This window comes from Babylonia areolata, chromosome 5 (assembly GCF_041734735.1).
Source record: "Babylonia areolata isolate BAREFJ2019XMU chromosome 5, ASM4173473v1, whole genome shotgun sequence".
In the NCBI taxonomy this organism is placed as follows: Eukaryota; Metazoa; Mollusca; class Gastropoda; order Neogastropoda; family Buccinidae; genus Babylonia; species Babylonia areolata.
Genome location: NC_134880.1, coordinates 17161106 through 17181802, shown reverse-complemented (window position 1 = coordinate 17181802; position 20697 = coordinate 17161106). Strand labels below are relative to the sequence as shown.

At 43.2% G+C, this 20697-nt stretch overlaps 1 protein-coding gene across 1 annotated transcript; it reads right to left on the bottom strand.

Moving 5' to 3' along the window:
* Positions 1-4107: 4107 nt before the first annotated feature.
* On the bottom strand, positions 4108-13928 carry LOC143282217 (uncharacterized). Its single transcript, XM_076587819.1, has 7 exons — positions 13874-13928; positions 13455-13592; positions 12196-12390; positions 10714-11003; positions 8604-8774; positions 8105-8311; positions 4108-5301 (listed from the first exon to the last, which is right to left on the bottom strand). Exons 1-7 carry the CDS (start codon positions 13926-13928, stop codon positions 4108-4110), a joined length of 2250 nt encoding a protein of 749 aa, XP_076443934.1.
* Positions 13929-20697: the final 6769 nt, after the last annotated feature.

The following is a 20697-nucleotide window of genomic DNA, read 5'->3' as shown; positions in this document are numbered from 1 at the left end:
TCCTCACCTTGTTCTATCTGCTGTCCCTCCCCCTCTCTCTTTCTCTGTCTCGCTCTTTGTCTATCTCCCCCTCTCTCTTCAAACACACACACACACACACACACACCTCCTCCTCCTCCCCCCTCCCTTTTATTCCTCTAAATGATGATGATCTTAAATGATTGCCTTATGCTTTCACGGATGTGTGCAAACACATGTTTTTGTAATGTATATTTCTTTATAAATCTTATATAACGTCATCTCTTTGTTTCTCTATCTCTGTGTCTCTGTCTCTCTCCATCTCTCTCTTTCAAACTCTTTTTTGCTCCCACAACTATTTAAATGGCGTTATTTCTATTACTGTTTTTGTTGTTGTTGTTGTTTGTTTTTTTGTTTTTTGTTGTTTTTTTGTAACATGTGCATGTTCATTTTAGTTCATTTTTTGTGTGTGTTTTTGTTTTTTTGTTTTGTTTTGGGTTGTTGTTTTTTTTGGGGCGGGGGGGCGGATGGGGGGGGGGCGTTGTTGTTGTTTTTTTTGGGGGGGGGGGTTGTTGTTTGTTTATTTGTTTTGTTTTGTTTTTGTTTTTGTTTTTATTGTTGCTGTTTGTTTTTTTGTGTTTTTTTGTTTTTGGTTTTTGGCTTGTTGTTGTTGTTGTTGTTTTTTTGGGGGTCTTTTATTTTATTTAGTTTTTTAGTTTATTTCATTAAAAAATATCATTGATTAATCATTATGTTGACCTATATTAATTTTTACTTTTTGTACTCTCTCTCTCTCTCCCCTTATATCTCTCTCTTATTCTCCTCTGTTTAGTGTTGTAAATGTCAAATTACCATTCATGTATCCATGACAGTAATATGCATGCTGTACTGATATAATGATTCCCCCTTTGTTTGTGTAATTGTTTCCCCTTCGAGGGCTGCATGAAAAAAAGCATTATTTTGCTTACTCTATTACCCTCAGAAAATTTGATTTATTCAATTCAGTTCTCTCTCTCTCTTTCTCCCACAACTATTTGAATGGCGTTATTTCTGTTACTGTTTGTTTTTGTTTTGGGGGGTTTTTGGGTTTTTTATAACGTGCATGCTTATTAATTTTTTAGCCTCATTTTTTTTGTGTTTTTTGTTTGTTTTGTTTTGTTTTATTTAATTTTTTAATTATTTTATTTTATTCATTGATTGATCATTATCTTGACTTATGTTAGGTTTTTTTGTACTCTCTTTCTCTCTTTTTCTCTATCTGTCCCCTTATATTTCTCTCCTCTTATTCTCCTCTGTTTATTGTTGTAAATGTCAAATTACCATTCATGTATCCATGACTATAATATGCATGCTGTACCGATATAATGATTTCCCCTTTGTTATGTTACTGTTTCCCCTTCGAGGGCTGCATGAAAAAAAAGCATTATTTTGCTTACTGTACTACCCTCAGAAAAGAAAATTTATTCAATTCAGTTCAATGCAGTTCAATTCCAGTTCTTTCTATCTCTCTCTCCAGGCGGGTAAAAAATGCATAGACAAATAGGGTGGGTTGCATTTGGGTGGTCAATTTCGACAATGTATTTGTATGATGTGTTCGTATTGATATGATGGTTTCGGTGTTACATGCTTAAATAATTATTATACGTTTTATATGTACTTTGTTATGTGTTCACATTGATAGGATGTGTGTGAGATGTCACATGCTTAACTGAATAATTATTATACGGATCACATGTACTTTGTTTCCTGTGCATGCTTAATACCTTGGAGACGAACGCCTGGGTGCAGACAGGGAGTGTGGGGGGCATGGGGGGAGGCACAGGAACCGCCTGCCACATGGACTATTGAAGCAAATGACAAAGTACCAAAGTGCCGCTTATCCCTTTGTAGTTTAGTTTACTTTGACTGATTATGATTTTCCTTTCTGCTCCATTTTATTTGTTTTGCACCATTTTTGTTCGGATTTGTACCTACTTAGTCACTATGGCTTTACCGGCAGCTAATGACATTAAACATTTCAGTGCTCAGTGTTCAATGTTCTCTCTCACACGCGCGCGCGTGCGCGCGCACACACACACACACACACACACACACACACACACACACACACACCTCAGTCGTGCGCGCGCGCCCGCGCCTCAGTGGTGTCAATAGATCAACCGGGTGACTCTTCCTCTTCCCTCAGACCACTGAGCTCAACACAAATAGATGAGCGCACACACGCAAAAAGTTTGTCACTTGTTTAATGCTCTGACACACATCCGGCAGCTGTACTTTTGTGACTTAACATACATCCCAAACCTAAATTTTGCTCTCTGATTCACGTCTTTCCTGCCTTCTTACACGAGAGAGAGAGAAAGAGAGAGAGAAAGAGAGAGAGAGAGAGAGTGTGTGTGTGTGTGTGTGTGTGTGTCAGAGACAGACAGACAGAGACAGACAGACAGACAGAGAGAAAGGTCTGAGCAAATACAGCAGCAGAACAGAGTCCGACTGGATCTCTTGTCTTGTCGAAATGCGAGCATCAAAATGGCAATGCATATTCACTAATGATTTCATGTGTACACACGTAGCAAGCACAAGATCAAGAAAATCCAAAAAGAATATTTCTGAGAAGCAAATAATGTCAGAACACAGTTTCGCTACTTACAAAATATGCAAAGCAATGAAGAAATAAGCTAAAATGTACAGAACATAAAATGTCCTAGATGTAGAGATCTCCATTCCATTAAAACGCTTCTGCTTATGCTTATGCTAATAGTGGTGACTAGTTTCGGTGAACCGTAGATGCTGAGGTATATAAAAGACTTCTGAACAAAATTTCACAAAAAGTCATAAAACATACCACCACCACCCCACTCCTCACCCCCCACCCCACCCCCACCCCCTCCATCCCCCTCACTTCCATATCCCGCAAACACACACACACACACACACACACACACACCCTACACACACACACACACCAAACCCCCACTCACCACACACCCCGAATAACTACATTTGAAAATACTGTAAAACTTCATTTTATGATAAAAATTAAAAAAATTAAAAAACCAACAACAGTAAAATCAAATTAATGTTTTGCCCCCGACCAACTGTCACGCCCGCTTCCCTGCTCCCCCAACGTCTGTGAAGTGTGCAGTGAGTGCAGTTTGCCAGTCACCGGCATAGACCAGACCACCACGGATGGCGGCATTTTGCTTAATATGTTAAACGTCCCATTGCAATGTGAGGCCATTGGGGCAGTGTACTCATATTATACCCACTGTGACAAGGGCTCAGCATAAGGAGGCAGGGTGCAGTTCTCTCCCTTCGCTGTTTATTTTACCTTTCCCTTCCCAAATCAGACTCAGCCATTCACAACACCTGGGTAGAGTTCTTGTTCTTGTTCTTGTTCTTGTTGCTTATAGTCCAGCCGACCGCACAGGGCCATATCAGGACTGTCAAGCCATATAAATGCTCGATCAACCGCGTCAACACAAAACTGTTACATCTACAAAATAATCACTAAAATAAACGACCCATTAAAACAGTTCATGACATAGTATTCCAATCATTTAGCTCCTTAGGGCAAATAAGACGAGGCCATGCTGAGGACTCCAGTCATTCCGCTTAATTTATCATCCCCAGATTACAAAAAAAATCTTTAAAAAGGAAAAAACACAGTATTTCAAAGCCAAACAAAAAATACATCAAAATGGCCATAATAGGCAATTAACACTGCAGATGGACAGATAGTGCTCACCCCAGCATTTACAATCCAACTATCTAATCGCCAGAACAAAACAGCGCAGATAGTACATCTTAGACTGCGGAAAAGAGAAGAAGAAAAAAAGTGTCAAGGCTTGCCTGAAAAAGTAAATGGACTGGGAAGGCAGAAAAAGGAGACAACAGTGAAGGAAGAAAAAAAAAAGAGGCAAAAACAAAGACAGCGATAGAAATGAAGAAATTTCTAGCACAGAATTTTCCAGATGGCGGGGATGCCATTTACACAGGTGATGACTTATGGTCATTTGGTTCACACCAGTGTGCAACAGCAAGGCAAAAGTGCCAGTGTCAGCAAGACCAAAGGCAAAAAATATCCCGCATCCTATCCCCACTCCCCTACTCTTTATCACCACCCCTGCCCCCTCCTCCTCACACCCAAACTCAGTCAGCATCGGACCCTGGTGGAGGTGCTGGTGCATCTGCAGCATCAGCATTTGAATCAGCATTTGTGTCATCAGCATTTGTGTCATCTGCCTGAGCATTATCAGCACTTGTGTCATCAGCATTTGTGTCATCTGCCTGAGTGTCATCAACACTTGTGTCATCAGCATTTGTGTCATCTGCCTGAGCATTATCAGCACTTGTGTCATCAGCATTTGTGTCATCTGCCTGAGTATTATCAGCACTTGTGTCATCAGCATTTGTGTCATCTGCCTGAGTATTATCAGCACTTGTGTCATCAGCATTTGTGTCATCTGCCTGAGTATTATCAGCATTTGTGTCATCTGCCTGAGTATTATCAGCACTTGTGTCATCAGCATTTGCGTCATCAGCACACATTGCATCAGAAGTTGTGCCAGCACATGTGTCATCAGCATGAGTGTCATCAGCAGTAGTGTCAGCATGAGTGTCACCAGCAATAGTGCCAGCAGACGTGTCATCAGCAGACGTGTCATCAACACACGTGTCATCAGTAGCAGTGTCAGTACACGTGTCATCAGCAGTAGTGTCAGCACACGTGTCAGCAGCATGAGTGCCACCAGCAGTAGTGTCAGCACACGTGTCAGCAGCATGAGTGCCACCAGCAGTAGTGTCAGCACACGTGTCACCAGAATGAGTGTCACCAGCAGTCGTGTCAGCACACGTGTCACCAGAATGAGTGTCACCAGCAGTCGTGTCAGCACACGTGTCACCAGCAGTAGTGTCAGTACGCGTGTCATCAGCATGAGTGCCATCAGCGGTAGTGTCATCAAACGTGTCATCTAACTGAGTGTCATCAGCGGTAGTGTCAGCACACGTGTCATCAGCATGAGTGTCATCCGCAAAAGTGTCATCAAACGTGTCATCTACGTGAGTGTCATCAGCGGTAGTGTCAGCACACGTGTCATCGGCGCACGTGTCATCGGCAGTAGTGTCATGTGCAGTAGTGTCATGTGCAGTAGTGTCATCAGCAGTAGCCTTTTTGGCAGCGCGAACGGCGGCACCAGGGATACCAGGAGAACCAACAGCGGACGTTGAGGGGAGGTGGTGGACCGGCAGACCGGTGGGTTCAAACACTGGGTACTCTGAAGACAGGGTGCCCACGTGCACCTGGACCACACACTTGACTGATCCCGGCCACCCCGCCACCCTCAGCTGCACACACACACACACACACACACACACGGTGTGCTGGTCAAGGGGTTGGTGAAGATTTATATAATGGAGGGCGGGGGGTAGGGGATCGGTGTTTGTTGTTGTTTTTGTTCTTTTGTTTTTTGTGCGTGTGTTTTTTTGACTCATGTGTTTATGAAATGCGAGTCTTTGTAATAACCCTGTTTCGGATGGCCGCGCGCGCGCGCGGAAAAGATAGTGCCTAAGAATAGCTGGGGATTCCCCTTGAGATATATAGAAAATATGGCCTATCCTACCACTGAACATTAAGAGCAGTAGGTTCATGGATAACAGACCAATGAATGGTCACCTTTCAGTGACATGGGTTCTCAACCACGCCTGTGCATAAATGCGAGCTTGGCGGTGAAAGGGTTAACGGAGAGTGTTGTAGTTTCTGCCGTCTGAGCCTGTCGACCACTGTCTCAGCAGATGTGGAGAAAGGGGATACATGTTGTGGTGTGCTTCAGGCGATGCCAATGTCTCCTCTACTGCGGAATTTGAAGAATTTCCTAAATGCCCGAGATACACCAAAATAGCATGTTTGAAACGGCGTTATCACCTCGAATACTGTAACCGATTTATCACGCTAAAAAAACCCACAAGAAAAACAGAGCGTGCTTAAATATTAGTTTTGCAGACACAGATTTGCACTGAAAGACTGTTTCCTCTCACCCGAACATTACTGGATCGCTATCTGAAGCTAAGCGCTTGGCTACATATGGCTTTTTTTTTTAACCCGAAGTTTTATATTATGAAATACAGAACACATTTTAACAAGTCTTAAGATTTTATAAAATAAAATTTTATTTATATTTTTTTGTTATTTTTTTTTCAAGTGTGCATCACAAGTGAGTCTTGAAGGCCTTACCTCTCTTGTTGTGCAATTTATTAGATTTCCTTTAACTGTAGACAAGAATCGAAATGTCATACTGTTATGAATCTGAAATGAACTCAAAAACAGAAAATCTTGTGGATCCGAGGGCTAAACTAAATATTAATGATCCGTATATATAATTTAATCCAGAGGACGTATACCCTATAATGGACATGTATGGCATTTTTTTCCCTTAAGTCATATTTGCTGTTGACTGTATTTTCAGAGAAAATTAATTTAACGTTTACCACAGACACACGGACACAGCCACAGCCACAGCCACAGCCACAGACAGAGAGATACACACACACACATAGACAGACAGACACACAGACAGACACACACACACACACACACACACGCGCGCGCGCGCGCGCGCGCGCCCGCGCGCGCGATCCAGTAATGTTCGGGTGAGAAGAAACAGTCTTTCAGTGCAAATCTGTGTCTGCAAAACTAATATTTAAGCACGCTCTGTTTTTTTGTTGTTGTTTTTTTAAGCGTGATAAATCGGTAATAGTATTCGAGGTGATAACGCCGTTTCAAACATGCTATTTTGGTGTATCTCGGGCATTTAGGAAATTCTTCAAATTCCGCAGTAGAGGAGACATTGGCATCGCCTGAAGCACACCACAACATGTATCCCCTTTCTCCACATCTGCTGAGACAGTGGTCGACAGGCTCAGACGGCAGAAACTACAACACTGTCCGTTAACCCTTTCACCGCCAAGCTCGCATTTATGCACAGGCGTGGTTGAGAACCCATGTCACTGAAAGGTGACCATTCATTGGTCTGTTGTCCATGAACCTACTGCTCTTAATGTTCAGTGGTAGGATAGGCCATATTTTCTATATATCTCAAGGGGAATCCCCAGCTATTCTTAGGCACTATCTTTTCTGTGTTAATACCACAAGGGAATTTTGTACTCCAAATTGACTGGCGGTGAAAGGGTTAAATTTCTCTTATGTACATTCTAGTGAAATCAGCATTCACTTTAAAATATTCACAAGCAGTAAACACGTCGATGATGTAGTTAGTGTCACTGTATGTGTTCTGTCCAGAATTTGCATTTCTTTTCTTTTAATTGTGAGCAAGAAAAAAACCAAGATCTGCACTGACAGACTAGTCCAGACAAGGCTGACCGAAACTCAGTTAAACGGTCGATTCAAATTTTCTTTTGTTCATTCTAGTTAATTCAGTGTCCACATTAGAATACTCATATGCAGTAAACAAGTCGATGGTGTAGTTAGTTTCATTATGTCTTCTGTCCAGAATTTGTATTTCTTTTCTTTTAACTGCGAACACGAAAAACGATGTCACGCCGTCTTCTTACCACACATATCCTACATTCCAGAAACTGCATGGGGAAGCGGTACCATGGTGTTTCTGGATTAGGATCGAGCCTCAACGAAATAAACCGTTAATGATACGGAAATACGGCTTAACTCGGAAGACTTGTAACCTATTATTGGTATGACTGTGAAGATTTATCTCCTCCTACGTTTGATCCAAATCTGGTATTGGCAAAGTATTTCAAGCGAAAATGTTAAAGTTTATCACACACACACACACACACACACACACACACACACTCACACACACACAACCAAACACAACATTGGGTTATAACATTGACTGACTTTGTTGACACAAGCGAGTCAAAAATGACACGAACTACATCACCAACGAATTTATTGCACACTAATGCTGAATTAACAAGCACAAAATTGAATCACATTCACATATGCATCACGATTTAGAACTCTTCGTCCGCATTAATGTCTCAAAGACATTTCTGTGGGACTCATTCAGCGTGTTATAGCTCCTTTTGCTACAAACGAGCGGTAAAATTGTAACACACACACACGTACACGCAAACACGCACACGCACGCGCACGCTCACACACACTGACCCGCACAAAGAAGCGGGTCTCCACAAATCTGCAGGGCAGCAGACCAGCACTGGTCATGCAGTCGGTGGGGCAGGTGAAGCCGGCAATCTCCCGGCGCCAGGATGTCCGGGGGGGCACTCTGGGCAGGGAGGCTTTCAGCACCGTCTCCTTCATGGTGTACATGGACACGTGCTGCCTCAAGCTGTTGTAGTCCTTGAAGGCGGTTTCCTGCCAGTGACAAGGATGGTTTGAGGTGTGAGGAATGGCCTTGGTAAAGTGGTGTTCAGCATACGACCGCATAGCACATTACAAGAACCGCAACCAGGCTCACACACACACTCACACACACACACACACACACACACACACACACACACAAGGATAGAGTTATGCCTTTCAATGTTCCACGCATTCGTGTGTTCTCATGCTGATGGACGTGAATAACCTTATACAGGGTGCGGTAACGTAACTGTCTGTATGGTGATGCCTTTGTACAGGATGTGACCTTACTGTGACTGACCTTGTACAGAGTGAGGGTGACTCTGCGGACAGGCAGAGCAGTGTCGTTGGTGATGTGCACGATGAGGGGTAGGTCATAACCCTGCACCACCAGTTGGTCACGTGCCACCAGCGAACATTGGATTAGTCCGCGGCATCCTGGAAAGCCTGTCACTCTCTGCGCCTGATGCTCCTGTAAGTGGAGGGGACTTCCCATTCAGCTCCGCCCACATAAATCAGCTCCACCCACACTCTGCACAGATTAGCTCCACCCACACTGCGCACAGGTTAGCTCCACCCACATCGTGCACAGGTTAGCTCCAACCCCACATCATGCATAAGTTAGCTCCACCCACATCGTGCACAGGTTTGCCCCACCCACATCGTGCACAGGTTTGCCCCACCCACATCGTGCACAGGTTAGCTCCACCCACATCGTGCATAAGTTAGCTCCAACCACATCGTGCACAGGTTAGCTCCAACCACATCGTGCACAGGTTAACTCCACCCACACTGCACACAGGTTAGCTCCACCCACATCGTGCACAGGTTTGCCCCACCCACATCGTGCACAGGTCAGCTCCACCCACATCATGCAGAGGTTAGCTCCAACCACATCGTGCACAGGTTAGCTCCACCCATAATGTATACAGGTTAGCTCCACACACATTATGCACAGGTTAACTCCACCCACATTGTGCTCAAGTTAGCTCCACCCACACTGCACATAGGTTAGCTCCACCCACACTGCGCACAGGTTAGCTCCACCCACATTATGCACATGTTAGCTCCATCCATATTGTGCCCAGGTTAGCTCCACCCTCACTGGGCACAGGTTGGCTTCACCCACAGTCTGCACACATTAGCTCCACCCACATTATGCACAGGTTAATCCACCCACAAGTTGGACACAGGTTACCTCCACCTTCACTGGACACAGGTTAGCTCCAATCACAGTGGGAACAGGTTACCTCCACCCACATTGGGCACATCTTTGGTCCACCCACACTCTGCACAGGTTAGCTCCTCCCACAATGGGCACACGTCAAACTGCTCCCACACAGGGCACACGTTAGTGAGTCAGCACCAAGAAGCTGTGAGTCAGCAGAAACGTGATGTGGGTCATCTCCAATATGCTGTGAGTCAGCGCAAACAAGCTGTGAGTCACCGACAACGACCTGCGAGTTCCGGCCAACTGTGAGTCAGCACAAACGTCAAGTGGATCGACACAAACGTCAAGTGGGTCAGCACAAACAAGCTGTGAGTCAACACAAACATGAAGCGAGTCAGCACAAACGTGAAGTGACTTAAAAAAAAAACAACTGAAGTGACTGTCAGCACAAACGTCAAGTGAGTCAGCACAAACGTGGAGTGAGTCGACACAAACTTAAAATGACTGTCAGCACAAACGTGACGTGAGTCAACACAAACGTCAAGTGAGTCAACACAAACAAGCTGTGAGTCAGCACAAACGTCAATTGAGTCAGCAACAAGCTGTGAGTCAGCACAAACGTCAAGTGAGTCAGCACAAACAAGCTGTGGGTCAACACAAACGTTAAGGGAGTCAGCACCAAGGTCAAGTGAGCCAACACAAACGTGAAGTGAGTCCGCACGAACGCGACCCAAGTCAGCATAAACGCGAAGTGGCTGTCAGCATAAACGTGAACGCGAGTCGGCACAAATGTGAAAGTGAGTCGGCAAAAACAAGCTGTGAGTCAACACAAACGTGAAGTGAGTCAACACAAAGATCATGTGAGTCGACACAAACGTGAATTGTGTCAACACAATGATCAAGTGAGTCAACACAAACGTGAAGTGAGCCAGCACAAACGTGAAGCGAGTCAACACAAATATGAAGTGAGTCAACACAAACGCGAAGTGAGTCAGTACAAACGTGAAGTCAGTGAGTCAACACAAACGTGAAGTGAGTCGACACAAACGTGAAATGAGTCAGTACAAACGTGAAGTGAGTCAGCGCAAACGTGAACGTGAGTCAGCACAAACGAGTCAGTCAGCAAAAACAAATGTGAAGTTGAATTAATCAGCACAAACGCGAAGTGACTGTCAGTACAAACGCGACGTGAATCAGCACCAACAATAATCAATTAGTAACACAAGCACCGAAGCCTCACCACAGGCAGGTGGCCAGCGAAGCGCTCCACCATCACCCCGTTCTTCACCGTCACCACACTCCGGGCCTTCAGCTTCCTGGGCCTGCCGCCCCGGGTCCCCTCGGCCCTGTCCGTGCGGCGGTACGTCAGGGAGGCCAGCAGGATGTTGGTGACCTTGGCCTTGAAGACAGAGCTGCTGTAGCGCCACGTGTCGGGCACGTTCATCAGGGGCACGCGCATGGTCATGAAGCGCGAGAGGGCGGGGCCGTTGTCGTTGTCCTCGCTGGGCGCCACCAGCAAGTGTTTGGGTGCTGTCAGGGAGGGACACGCGCGCGCGCACACACACACACACACACACACACACATCCCCTTCGATACATGAAATCAATTAATCAGTCAATCTAGCTCTGATTTGTTTTCCCTGAGAGTGCTAAAAGCAACAAAGATCAATCAATCAACCAGCCAAGGGGTCATAAAAAAGATGAGCAGCAGTGTTGTTGCACTGCTCGGACGGAAGAGCCTAGTATGGTCGTAACCCGCAACTAACTCTGTGTAGTATGGAACTGACCAATGGCGTAGTTCGGTCAACGTATAGGCATTTAGTCACGTGTAACTGTCAAAAAGTTAGAACCAAGCAATGCAACTGGCTCCAGAGCAGTACTGGTAAAGATTTACGCTAGCCTTAAAGTACACCGGCTTTCTGATAAGTAGAGAGTTAAGTACAAAATCTCATGTCTCTGCTTTCACGTTAACTTGGAACTGCGCCACGGTCTTATTTCTCAACTTTTAGCTGGGTGCAATAGCCGAGTGGTTGAAGTATTGGACTTTCAATCTGAGGGTCCCGGGTTCGAATCTCGGTAATGGCGCCTGGTGGGGAAAGGGTTGATATTTTTTTCGGATCATCCAGGTCAGCATATGTGCAGACCTGCTAGTGCCTGAACCCCTTCGTGTGTACATACGCACGCAGGAGATCAAAATAAGCACGTTAAAGATCCTGTAATCCGTGTCAGCGTTCGGTGGGTTATTGAAACAAGAACATACCCAGCATGCACACCCCGAAAACGGAGAAACAAGTAAAAAAAAAATTATTTAAAACCACCACCACCACCATTCTTTTTTCATGCAGTCTCTGTACTCTCCATTCCATTACTGTACTCTATGGCTCAACATCCATTTCCTCTAAACTTGTTTCCGTCTGAGTGCGCGCTGTTATGCTCGTGTGTGTGTGTGTGAGTGTGAGTGTGTGTTTGTGTGTGTGTGTGTGTGTGCTGTTGTTTTTTGTGTGTACTAATATCATCATTATTATCATTGTCATTATTAGTAGTAGTAGTAGTAGTATGAGTGCGTGCTATTATGCTCATGTGTGGCGTGTGTGTGTGTGTGTGTGTGGTGTTGCTGTTTTTGTGTGTACTAATATATTAATACTACCATCATCATCATCATCATTATTATTATCATTATTATTATTATTATCATTATTGTTGTTGTTGTTATGATCATCACCATCATCATTTTCTTGGTCATCCTGTCCCTCTGGGGTCGGGTCATAAAACTTGATCGCAGGGGGCGGGGCATGAATGTTGACCACAGTCTCCACAAATGGACACTCCTGGACGCTGACCTCACAGTCCACCACGTGCTTGCCGACCGCCTTAAACCGCGTGCACTTGCCCTTTGAAATGAACTGCACCGTCCACACTGAAACAAGAAAGTACATTCCATACACACACACTTAAAACACGGAAGCACACTCTCCACATTGAAACAAAGTACACCCCTACACTGAAACATAAATTACATCCCACAGTAAAAACAGGCGCAATAGCTGTATGGTTAAAGCGTTGGACTTTCAATCTGAGGGTCCCGGGTTCGAATCTCAGTAACCGGGCTCCTGGTGGGGATTTTTTCCGATCTCCCAGGTCAACATATGTGCAGACTCCGTGTGTATACGCAAGCAGAAGATCAAATACGCACGTTAAAGATCCTAACCCATGTCAGCGTTCGGTGGGTTATGGAAACAATAACATACCCAGCATGCACACCCCCGCAAACGGAGTATGGCTGCCTACATGGAGGGGGGTGGGGGGTAAATAAACGAAACGTTCATACACGTAAAATGTTACATGTCTGTCTGAGCGTCCATGTGTGCGAGCCTGAAATCTGACTGAATGACACAGGAAATGAATGATAAGCGCCCAGTGGCAGCCGTCAGTCGGCTCTACCCAAATAGGCAACCTGTTTTGCAAATGACCCCGTGTTTGTAAATCGCTTAGAGCTTGGTCTCTGAGCGAGGATAGGCGCTATATAAGTGTCCATATCAATCAATCAGACAATAAAAAAAAAAGTATATCCCACGCTTAAACAAGAATACCCCAACACTGAAAAAAACGAAGCACAACCAACAGTGGAACAGGGTGTACATCCTCCACACCCCACCACCACCACTAACACCATCTTAACAACCATAATGACCACCACTTACCACCACATCCATCAACACAAACACCATCACAACTACCACAACTTCTACCACCATCACCATGACCACCACTGTCCCAATCACCACTACCATCCTCACTACCATCATGACCATCACTACCACCGTATCTATCACGACAAACACCATTACCACCACCACCAACACCATCATGACCAACTACCACCGCCACAACCATTACCACAACTACAACCACTGCCATCACCATCACCACCACTACCACTAGGTCCACATCCCCAGTAGACAGCGGAGGGTCCGGGCTCACAGTGGACTTCGATGGGTCTGTTGGTGAAGAGGTGCAGTTTGAAGGACACACGGTCTCCGGGCTGCACGGTCTGCACGACACTCCGCTCAAGCACCATCCGTATGTTAGAGCCCCGCCTCATCCTGCCGCCTTTCCTGACTGCAACAGAGCACCGTCATGGCGTCATGCCCACGACTGAACATCGTCACAGTGTCATTACCACAGCCAATCTTTTTTTCTGCTTTTTTTTGTTTGTTTGTTTGTTTGATTTCGAGGCCTGACAAAGCGCGTTGGGTTAAGCTGCTGGTCAGGCATCTGCTTGGCAGATGTGGTGTAGTGTATATGGACTTGACCGAACGCAGTGACGCCTCCTTGAGCTACTGATACTGATACTGTCTTAGCGTCATGGCCACGACTGAACATCGTCATAGTGTCATTACCACAGCCAATCATTGTCACAGCGTCATGTGCACAGATGAGCACCGTTAATGTCATGTCCACAGCTTCGCATCGTCATAGCGTTATGTCCACAGCTGAGCATCATCATTGTTTCATGTTCACAGCTAATCATTGTTATAGGGTCATGTCCACAGCTGAGCACCCTATGGCGTCATGTGCACAAATGAGCACCTTCATAGCGCCATGGCCAAAGCTTCGCATCGTCATAGCGTCACGTCAACAGCTGAGCACTGTCATAGCGTCATGTGCACAGATGAGCACCGTTTGACATCATTTTTCAAAGTTCAGTTGCTACGTACAAAGGTGGGAAGTTAGCCTTCAAGGTTGTCATGTACGTTTGTGGATATTTGAAACTCAGATGCAACACTTAAGTTAATCTTTGGTATCTGTAAGCTCAACTAGTGCTGCCTACACCATGCACAATTTCACAGCGGAGCGGTGCTCCTGTCAGCACGGGTCAGATGGCCTTAAAAAGACGATTAGAATTATTGTGGCAATATCCACATTTCCTCCCAAGTACACTTTCCATTCAGTTTCGTTTCGAAGACGGAAAAAGTTGTAAATTGGTTAAAAATATTGTAATATATTGTATATACTCTACATTTCTTCACTGTCGAATGCCATAAAGAAGGCCAATAAAAGAGAGGAGAGGAAGAAATGAGTATATATTACGTTTTTAACCAGTTTCAATTTTTTCCGTCTTAGAAACGAAACAATGCAGGGGAAGAAATATGGATTATTGCCATTATTGTTATCATTATTATTACACACACACACACACACACACACACACACACACACACAGAGAGAGAGAGAGAGAGAGAGAGAGAGAGATACACGCGCGCGCGAACACACACACATGCACAGAGAGAGAGAGAGAGAGAGAGAGAGAGAGAGAGAATTGCGTGCATATATGTCACTTAGCGAATAAGGTGGGCTTTATCTGTAATGTGTGTGACTTGTAAAAAAAAAAAAAAATTTTTTTAATCAACTGGTATGTTTCTTTCACACCATAAAACCAGTTACATTCAGTATCCAACACTAAACGGATAATTTTTTTTTTTTTTTTTTTTTTTGCTGTTGTTTATAACAAATGTTTCATGGACTTAAGGGAGAGGACAGGGCAAGATTACAATATACTGGGTTTTTGTTCTCTAATTCACACACACACACACACACACACACACACACACACACACACACACACACACAATACAAGAGCTAGGGCACAATCTATTCGTGGGCAGAGGAGTAAGAGGACTGGACAGCAGAATAGCCATTTTACCTTACAGTGATGCGGTATTCTTCACAGGAAAGCACACCTCCCCCAAAGTTGCCTTGCCAACCACAGCACTATGGTCACAGCACTGCTGTCACGCGACTGTAGTCACAAGACTTGTTGTCACAACACTATCGTCACAGCACTGTTGTCGTCACAGCACTGTAGCCAAAGCTCTGTTGGTTGTCACACACCCCACTGATCCAGAAGCCGAAAGCTATCAGCCAGCACTGAACTATCAGTGACAGTTTCGCAGAAACAGCGGGGACAGATGACCATCAGCTCCACATGACCAAACTAGCTCCCGACACAAACGGAAAAGTGTCCAAGACTTGCGTTGTGTTGTCCAGTGTGTGTGTGTGTGTGTGGAGGGTGGTGGGAGAGGGAGGATGAGGGGGGCAGAAAGTGAGGTGAACTGACCTCAAACTCAGCACAACTGGGCCGTCTCACGTCACGTATGGCACGGAAATACCGTGCAAAACAGTCCCACAGCAACGTGTTGCTCTTCTCTCGATTGAACAAATGAATCTCTCTTTCTTCAGAGTACGGACTTTATATATATATAAAATAAAATAAAAACGTTTGCATGATGCATATCATTTGTTAAATATACCTTCGTTAAACTGTGGTTTGGACATGTTTGTTCATTTTTGTTGTATGTGGCGGCTGCATGTATGGTGCGAACTGTTAGAAAAGATCATGAGAAATGCAATGAATGCTCTGACAAAGACTGGGATCAAAAGAAGAAAAAGAAAATATATATATATATATATATATAAAGACTGTTGAAAATATTTCAAAGATGTAAAATAATAGAAGCTAAAGAACGGAAAACAATGTAAAAAAAAAAAAAAATGGAATTTGATGAAATGAGGATAAAAAGCTAAAAGAATCTGTGAATGACTTTAAATACTTTTAGTCATTTATACGAACAGTTAATAAATAAAATCGTTTGTAACGAAATTTCCTTGCGGTAGTGGTAGGATCAATTTTTTAACTGTATTGAATGGTGGTGAAACTGTTCCTAGTGCTGAAACTTTGAAACTGACAATAATAACAATGATGATGATGATTGTGAAAATGATGAAATATTGAACTTATATTCAGTGACATAATTTCTAGAAAAGAAATCATGACAGGTATAATAATAATAATAATAATAATAATAATAATAATAAAGTGTGGGAAAAGTGCTGATCCGCATAAAGTTATGAGGAAATGTTAAAACACGCCAAATCAGGCATTATTTTCTTATTGTTCATTCAACAAACTTTTTGCAGCGGACATAATCTATTGTTGTACAATTACATTAAAAAGGTGACATCAATAACTACCGTGGAATAGCCCTAACAAACATAACAAGTAAAATGAACACGTATATTTTATTTTAGATAAAAGATTAACCAAATGGGCAGATAGATAATGTCTGCTTGTGAGAAATGGTATTATGATAATGTAGAACTGTAAGCTGTGAAAACGGAGTTCTATATGGTGAAACCGGGCTATATCTTTTGTATGTAGAAGATTATGCAAAGCGAATTAAGTATTTGTTTAAACCTTTGAAATTGCCTATAACTAGACTTTTCGAATAGAGAAAGGATAAGAAACATGGGCTTCTTGAGTAAGGAACGTTTTATCAGAAAATGGTTTTGAAAATTGTGTAGATGTGTCAAGGTGTAGGTTATAAGCAAACTTTTGTTTCAGATTTTAACTCCAAAATGCTTGGTATGTTTGAACAGAATTAGCATTCAGACATGCAAAGTAAAGATAAGCATGCCATACAGTTGCTTCAATTCATTTAAAATATATTCCAAGCTGAATGTTTTGTAAAAACGAACAAATAGCAGTGTACAACGCTTGCACAATTCAAATTAAGAACTCCTGGCTTTTATGCCAACGAAAAAGGTTTGTGCCAGGTAGGCCCTTTGTGCAGTTCGACAGTTGACGATGAAATTGATTTTTGACTCTTAGATAACGTGAGAAATAAATGTTTTGTTTTTGTATATAAAAAAAATATTTATTTTTTTTTTAAATACTACAAAAAGAAAAGATCTCTTCAGCATGTTAACATTGGAAGATCGCGAGGTGATGGATGTGATCGCGAAGTCTATTTGAGAATTTTTGAAGATTGGGTTAAAAACACTACTCGCAGCTGGAAAGTGCGTTGTTAGATATAATTGACATTTTTCTCTGTACTCTGTTTCATTGGTGGATGAATGGATGGAGTTATTACGATGTTTTTAGTTTTCTGTTGGTTGCTACCATTGTGTGTGTGTGTGTGTGTGTGTGTGTGCTCGCGCGCGTCTCTGTGGGTGTTTGTCTGTCTCTAGTTTAAGAGGGGAGGGAGAGAGGGGGGCGGGTGGGGGGGGCGAACATCGATTGTCCACACGATGCACGCCAAAAGAACACGTGCTGTGTTTCTTTTCCGCCACTCTTTGTGTTTGTCTGTCCCACACTGCAGCAGGTTGGAACTTGCTTTATTGTCACTTCAAAATGACTAGTACCCAGCCCAATACTCCAGACGAAGTTGGGACAGTGTGAGAGTGTGTCTGTGCGTGCGTGCGTGCGTGAGATTGGAGGGAGAGAGAGAGAATTTTTTATCGAACAGTTGCTGTTTGCTCAAAGAAACAGATAAGTAAAAAATGATGATATCAAGGACATGGTACACAAGAGCACACTCGAAGGCTCAGAAATCTACTCATACATTCATACACATACTTACATTCAATCTCTCAGTGAAAGGACAGGCACCACTACAGATCACCACCACACGAGGTTTTCATGCGAGTTTTATTGCAGAATCCTATGCACAACATATCTACATAGTCGTTGAAATAAAACGCTCGGGCTGTAGAATACCAAGCATTTGCCTCAGACAAAGGGATTTTAAGGGTAGCCTCATGGATTCTTTCTGTTTTATTAATTCAAACATTCATTAATTTTGGCAAGATGGAATCACCACACATTTGTCTTTGTCTCCTCCCTGAAGCCGTGTATGTCGTAACAAAAAATCTCACAGCCTTCATCAATTAAGCTTCCTGCCAAAGATTTCAAACGACATTTGGTGTATGGTTTACAGAATGAAGGTTTGCTAAGATGTCAGCCGAGTGAAATCTTACAGTCAGCGGAGAAACTGAACTTTTGAGCTGGAAATATCTTTCAGCGGCCGAGTAGTCAGTGGGGAAACATGGATCACAGTATGAGCAATGCAACACACTTCCTTAAGACGAACACAGGATATACCCTATATTGTGGGGGAATCAAAGGGAAATTTCATGTAAATTTACGATAAAAGGCAGTGCTGTAAAAAAACGAATAAATAAAAGGAAATAAAAACAGAGAAATCATCAAGAGTAGGTTACTGAAAGAATGATATTAAAAGTGTTGTAAAAAAAAAAAAAAAACATTGCTAAAACCGTTAAAAAATTTAAGATATCCCCCGCCCCTCACTTTGTTGTGCTGACCTTGTTCACTTCAGGTTTAAAGCGATGACAAGCATTGTCATTCTCACACCTAACCAAAGTACACACACACACACACACACACACACACACACACACACACACACAAGGTCAGTGACAATGACCCCCAGAGAAAGTCTAAGCGGGAGCACCATCAGTGTTAGGTAAGTGGTGTATACACACACACACACACACACACACACACACACACACACACTTGGGAGATGAGTAAAGCACAGTTTGATATCAATCATACTGACGTCGCAAAAAAAGAAAATCCAAATATGGCAACAGAAGTCCGATTACACCTTCAGAATAGATACCGTGACCATTTACATATTTACACAGACGGCTCACTCCAAGACAGTGGCCAAGCAGGTTCAGCTTTCGTTATACCAAAACTGAAAACTGCACGATCATACCATATTGGTAAAGATCGATCAATATTCACAGCTGAACTTATCGCTGTTCTTATGGCATTAAATTATATTCTTGATCTTCCAGTTTGCCTTCTACAAGTCTTTTTTTGTGTTGATTCAAAATCTGTATTATATGCTTTTAACTCATCAAATTGTAAGAACAAGTCCAAAATAATAATAGAAATAAGTCACATTATACATCTTTTGAATTTGAGAGGAACACATGTAACTTTTTGGTGGGTTCCTTCTCACATTGGTCTCCTGTATAATGAATGGGCTGACAGGGCTTCAAGAAAAGGTGCAAAACACCAACAGGGAACCACAGACCTTTCTGTACCTTTGTCTGTACAAGAGGGGTACCGCTTACTAGAAAAAGTATCATGGAACAAAGTCAGGGAAGTATACCAGCAAAATGGCAAAGTTTTAAATAAAAGTATAAATAATATTCAACAACCAGAATCTATCAATCAATCAAATACATTTAGTAATTTAATCAGATTAAGACAAAATCAGGCATTATCAAACAGGATAAAGCTGAACGCTTTTATAACAAAGTTCAGCAGTGATGTTAAATGCATATGTGGATAATTTATTTCTAGCAAACACATACTCTTTGAATGTCAGAGTCTGAAATTGTTCTTACCAAACTTCTCGGAAAATTCTTGTGAATGTATTTTTGACAATTTCAAGATGTTATCTGCTATTGCAGAAGGTTTGCTGCATAGTCCAACTGGACATTTGTTATACTTGTTACAGATGTTTGATGTCAGCGTTTCCTTCAATGTGCATATGTCTCCCCTTTTAATGTTTTATTTTTTTCTAATGTTCTGTATCTTTCCCAACCACACACACACACACACACACACACACACACACACACACCATTCTTCACCCTCTGCCCAATACTGTTCCCACCACCACGCCACGCCCTCCACCCTCCTCCCCCCTTTTTTTCTTTTTTCCCCGTCTAATATCACTAAAAATGGGAGACGTTAAACTGAATAGACTACTACTACTACTACTACTACTACTACTACTACACACACACACACACACACACACACACACATGTCAGTGACAATGACCCCCAGACAAAGTCTGAGCGGTAGCACCATCAGTGTCAGGTAAGTGGTGCACACACACACACACGCGCACACACACACACACACACACACACACACACACACACACACACACACACGCACACAGAGGTAAAGAAAAGGAATGGTGTCCAGTCGCTGAGCGTTTTTTATCAGTTATTTCTTCCGTTATCTTCTTTTTTTCATTCTGTCTTTCTTTCTTTCCAGAGGAAGTCTAATTGGAAGCGCCGTCAGTATCAGGTAAGTGGAACAGTCGCAGACCGGAGGATTCCAGGCGGTGGTCTTCACAGGACTCGGTGCCCACGTGCACGGGCACGTCACTCTTCACTGAACCCAGCCAACATCTCACCTTCAGCTGCACACACACACACACACACACACACACACACAGGTGAAGAAAAGGAATGGTGTCGAATCGCTGTACGTCTTAAAAGCAGTTCTTTCTTTCTTTAAACCTTTCAGCAACGTTTGAGTCACAAATGCGTTCTGCAGAGAAAAAAGGACGAGGTATCCCAAGTCATGACGCTATTCTGAACAGATTTTCCC

What these genes read in the sequence shown, in the direction of transcription:
- LOC143282217 (XM_076587819.1), bottom strand. Translation starts at nt 13,928, where the DNA reads ATGACATTAACGGTGCTCATCTGTGCACATGACGCTGTGACAATGATT. An exon ending in TGACCAAGAAAATGATGATG is followed by an intron (nt 11,004 to 12,195) that starts GTGATGATCATA and finishes CCTCCCTGACAG; the next exon opens with CACCCAAACACTTGCTGGTG. An exon ending in AGACCCGCTTCTTTGTGCGG is followed by an intron (nt 5,302 to 8,104) that starts GTCAGTGTGTGT and finishes GTGTGTGTGCAG; the next exon opens with CTGAGGGTGGCGGGGTGGCC.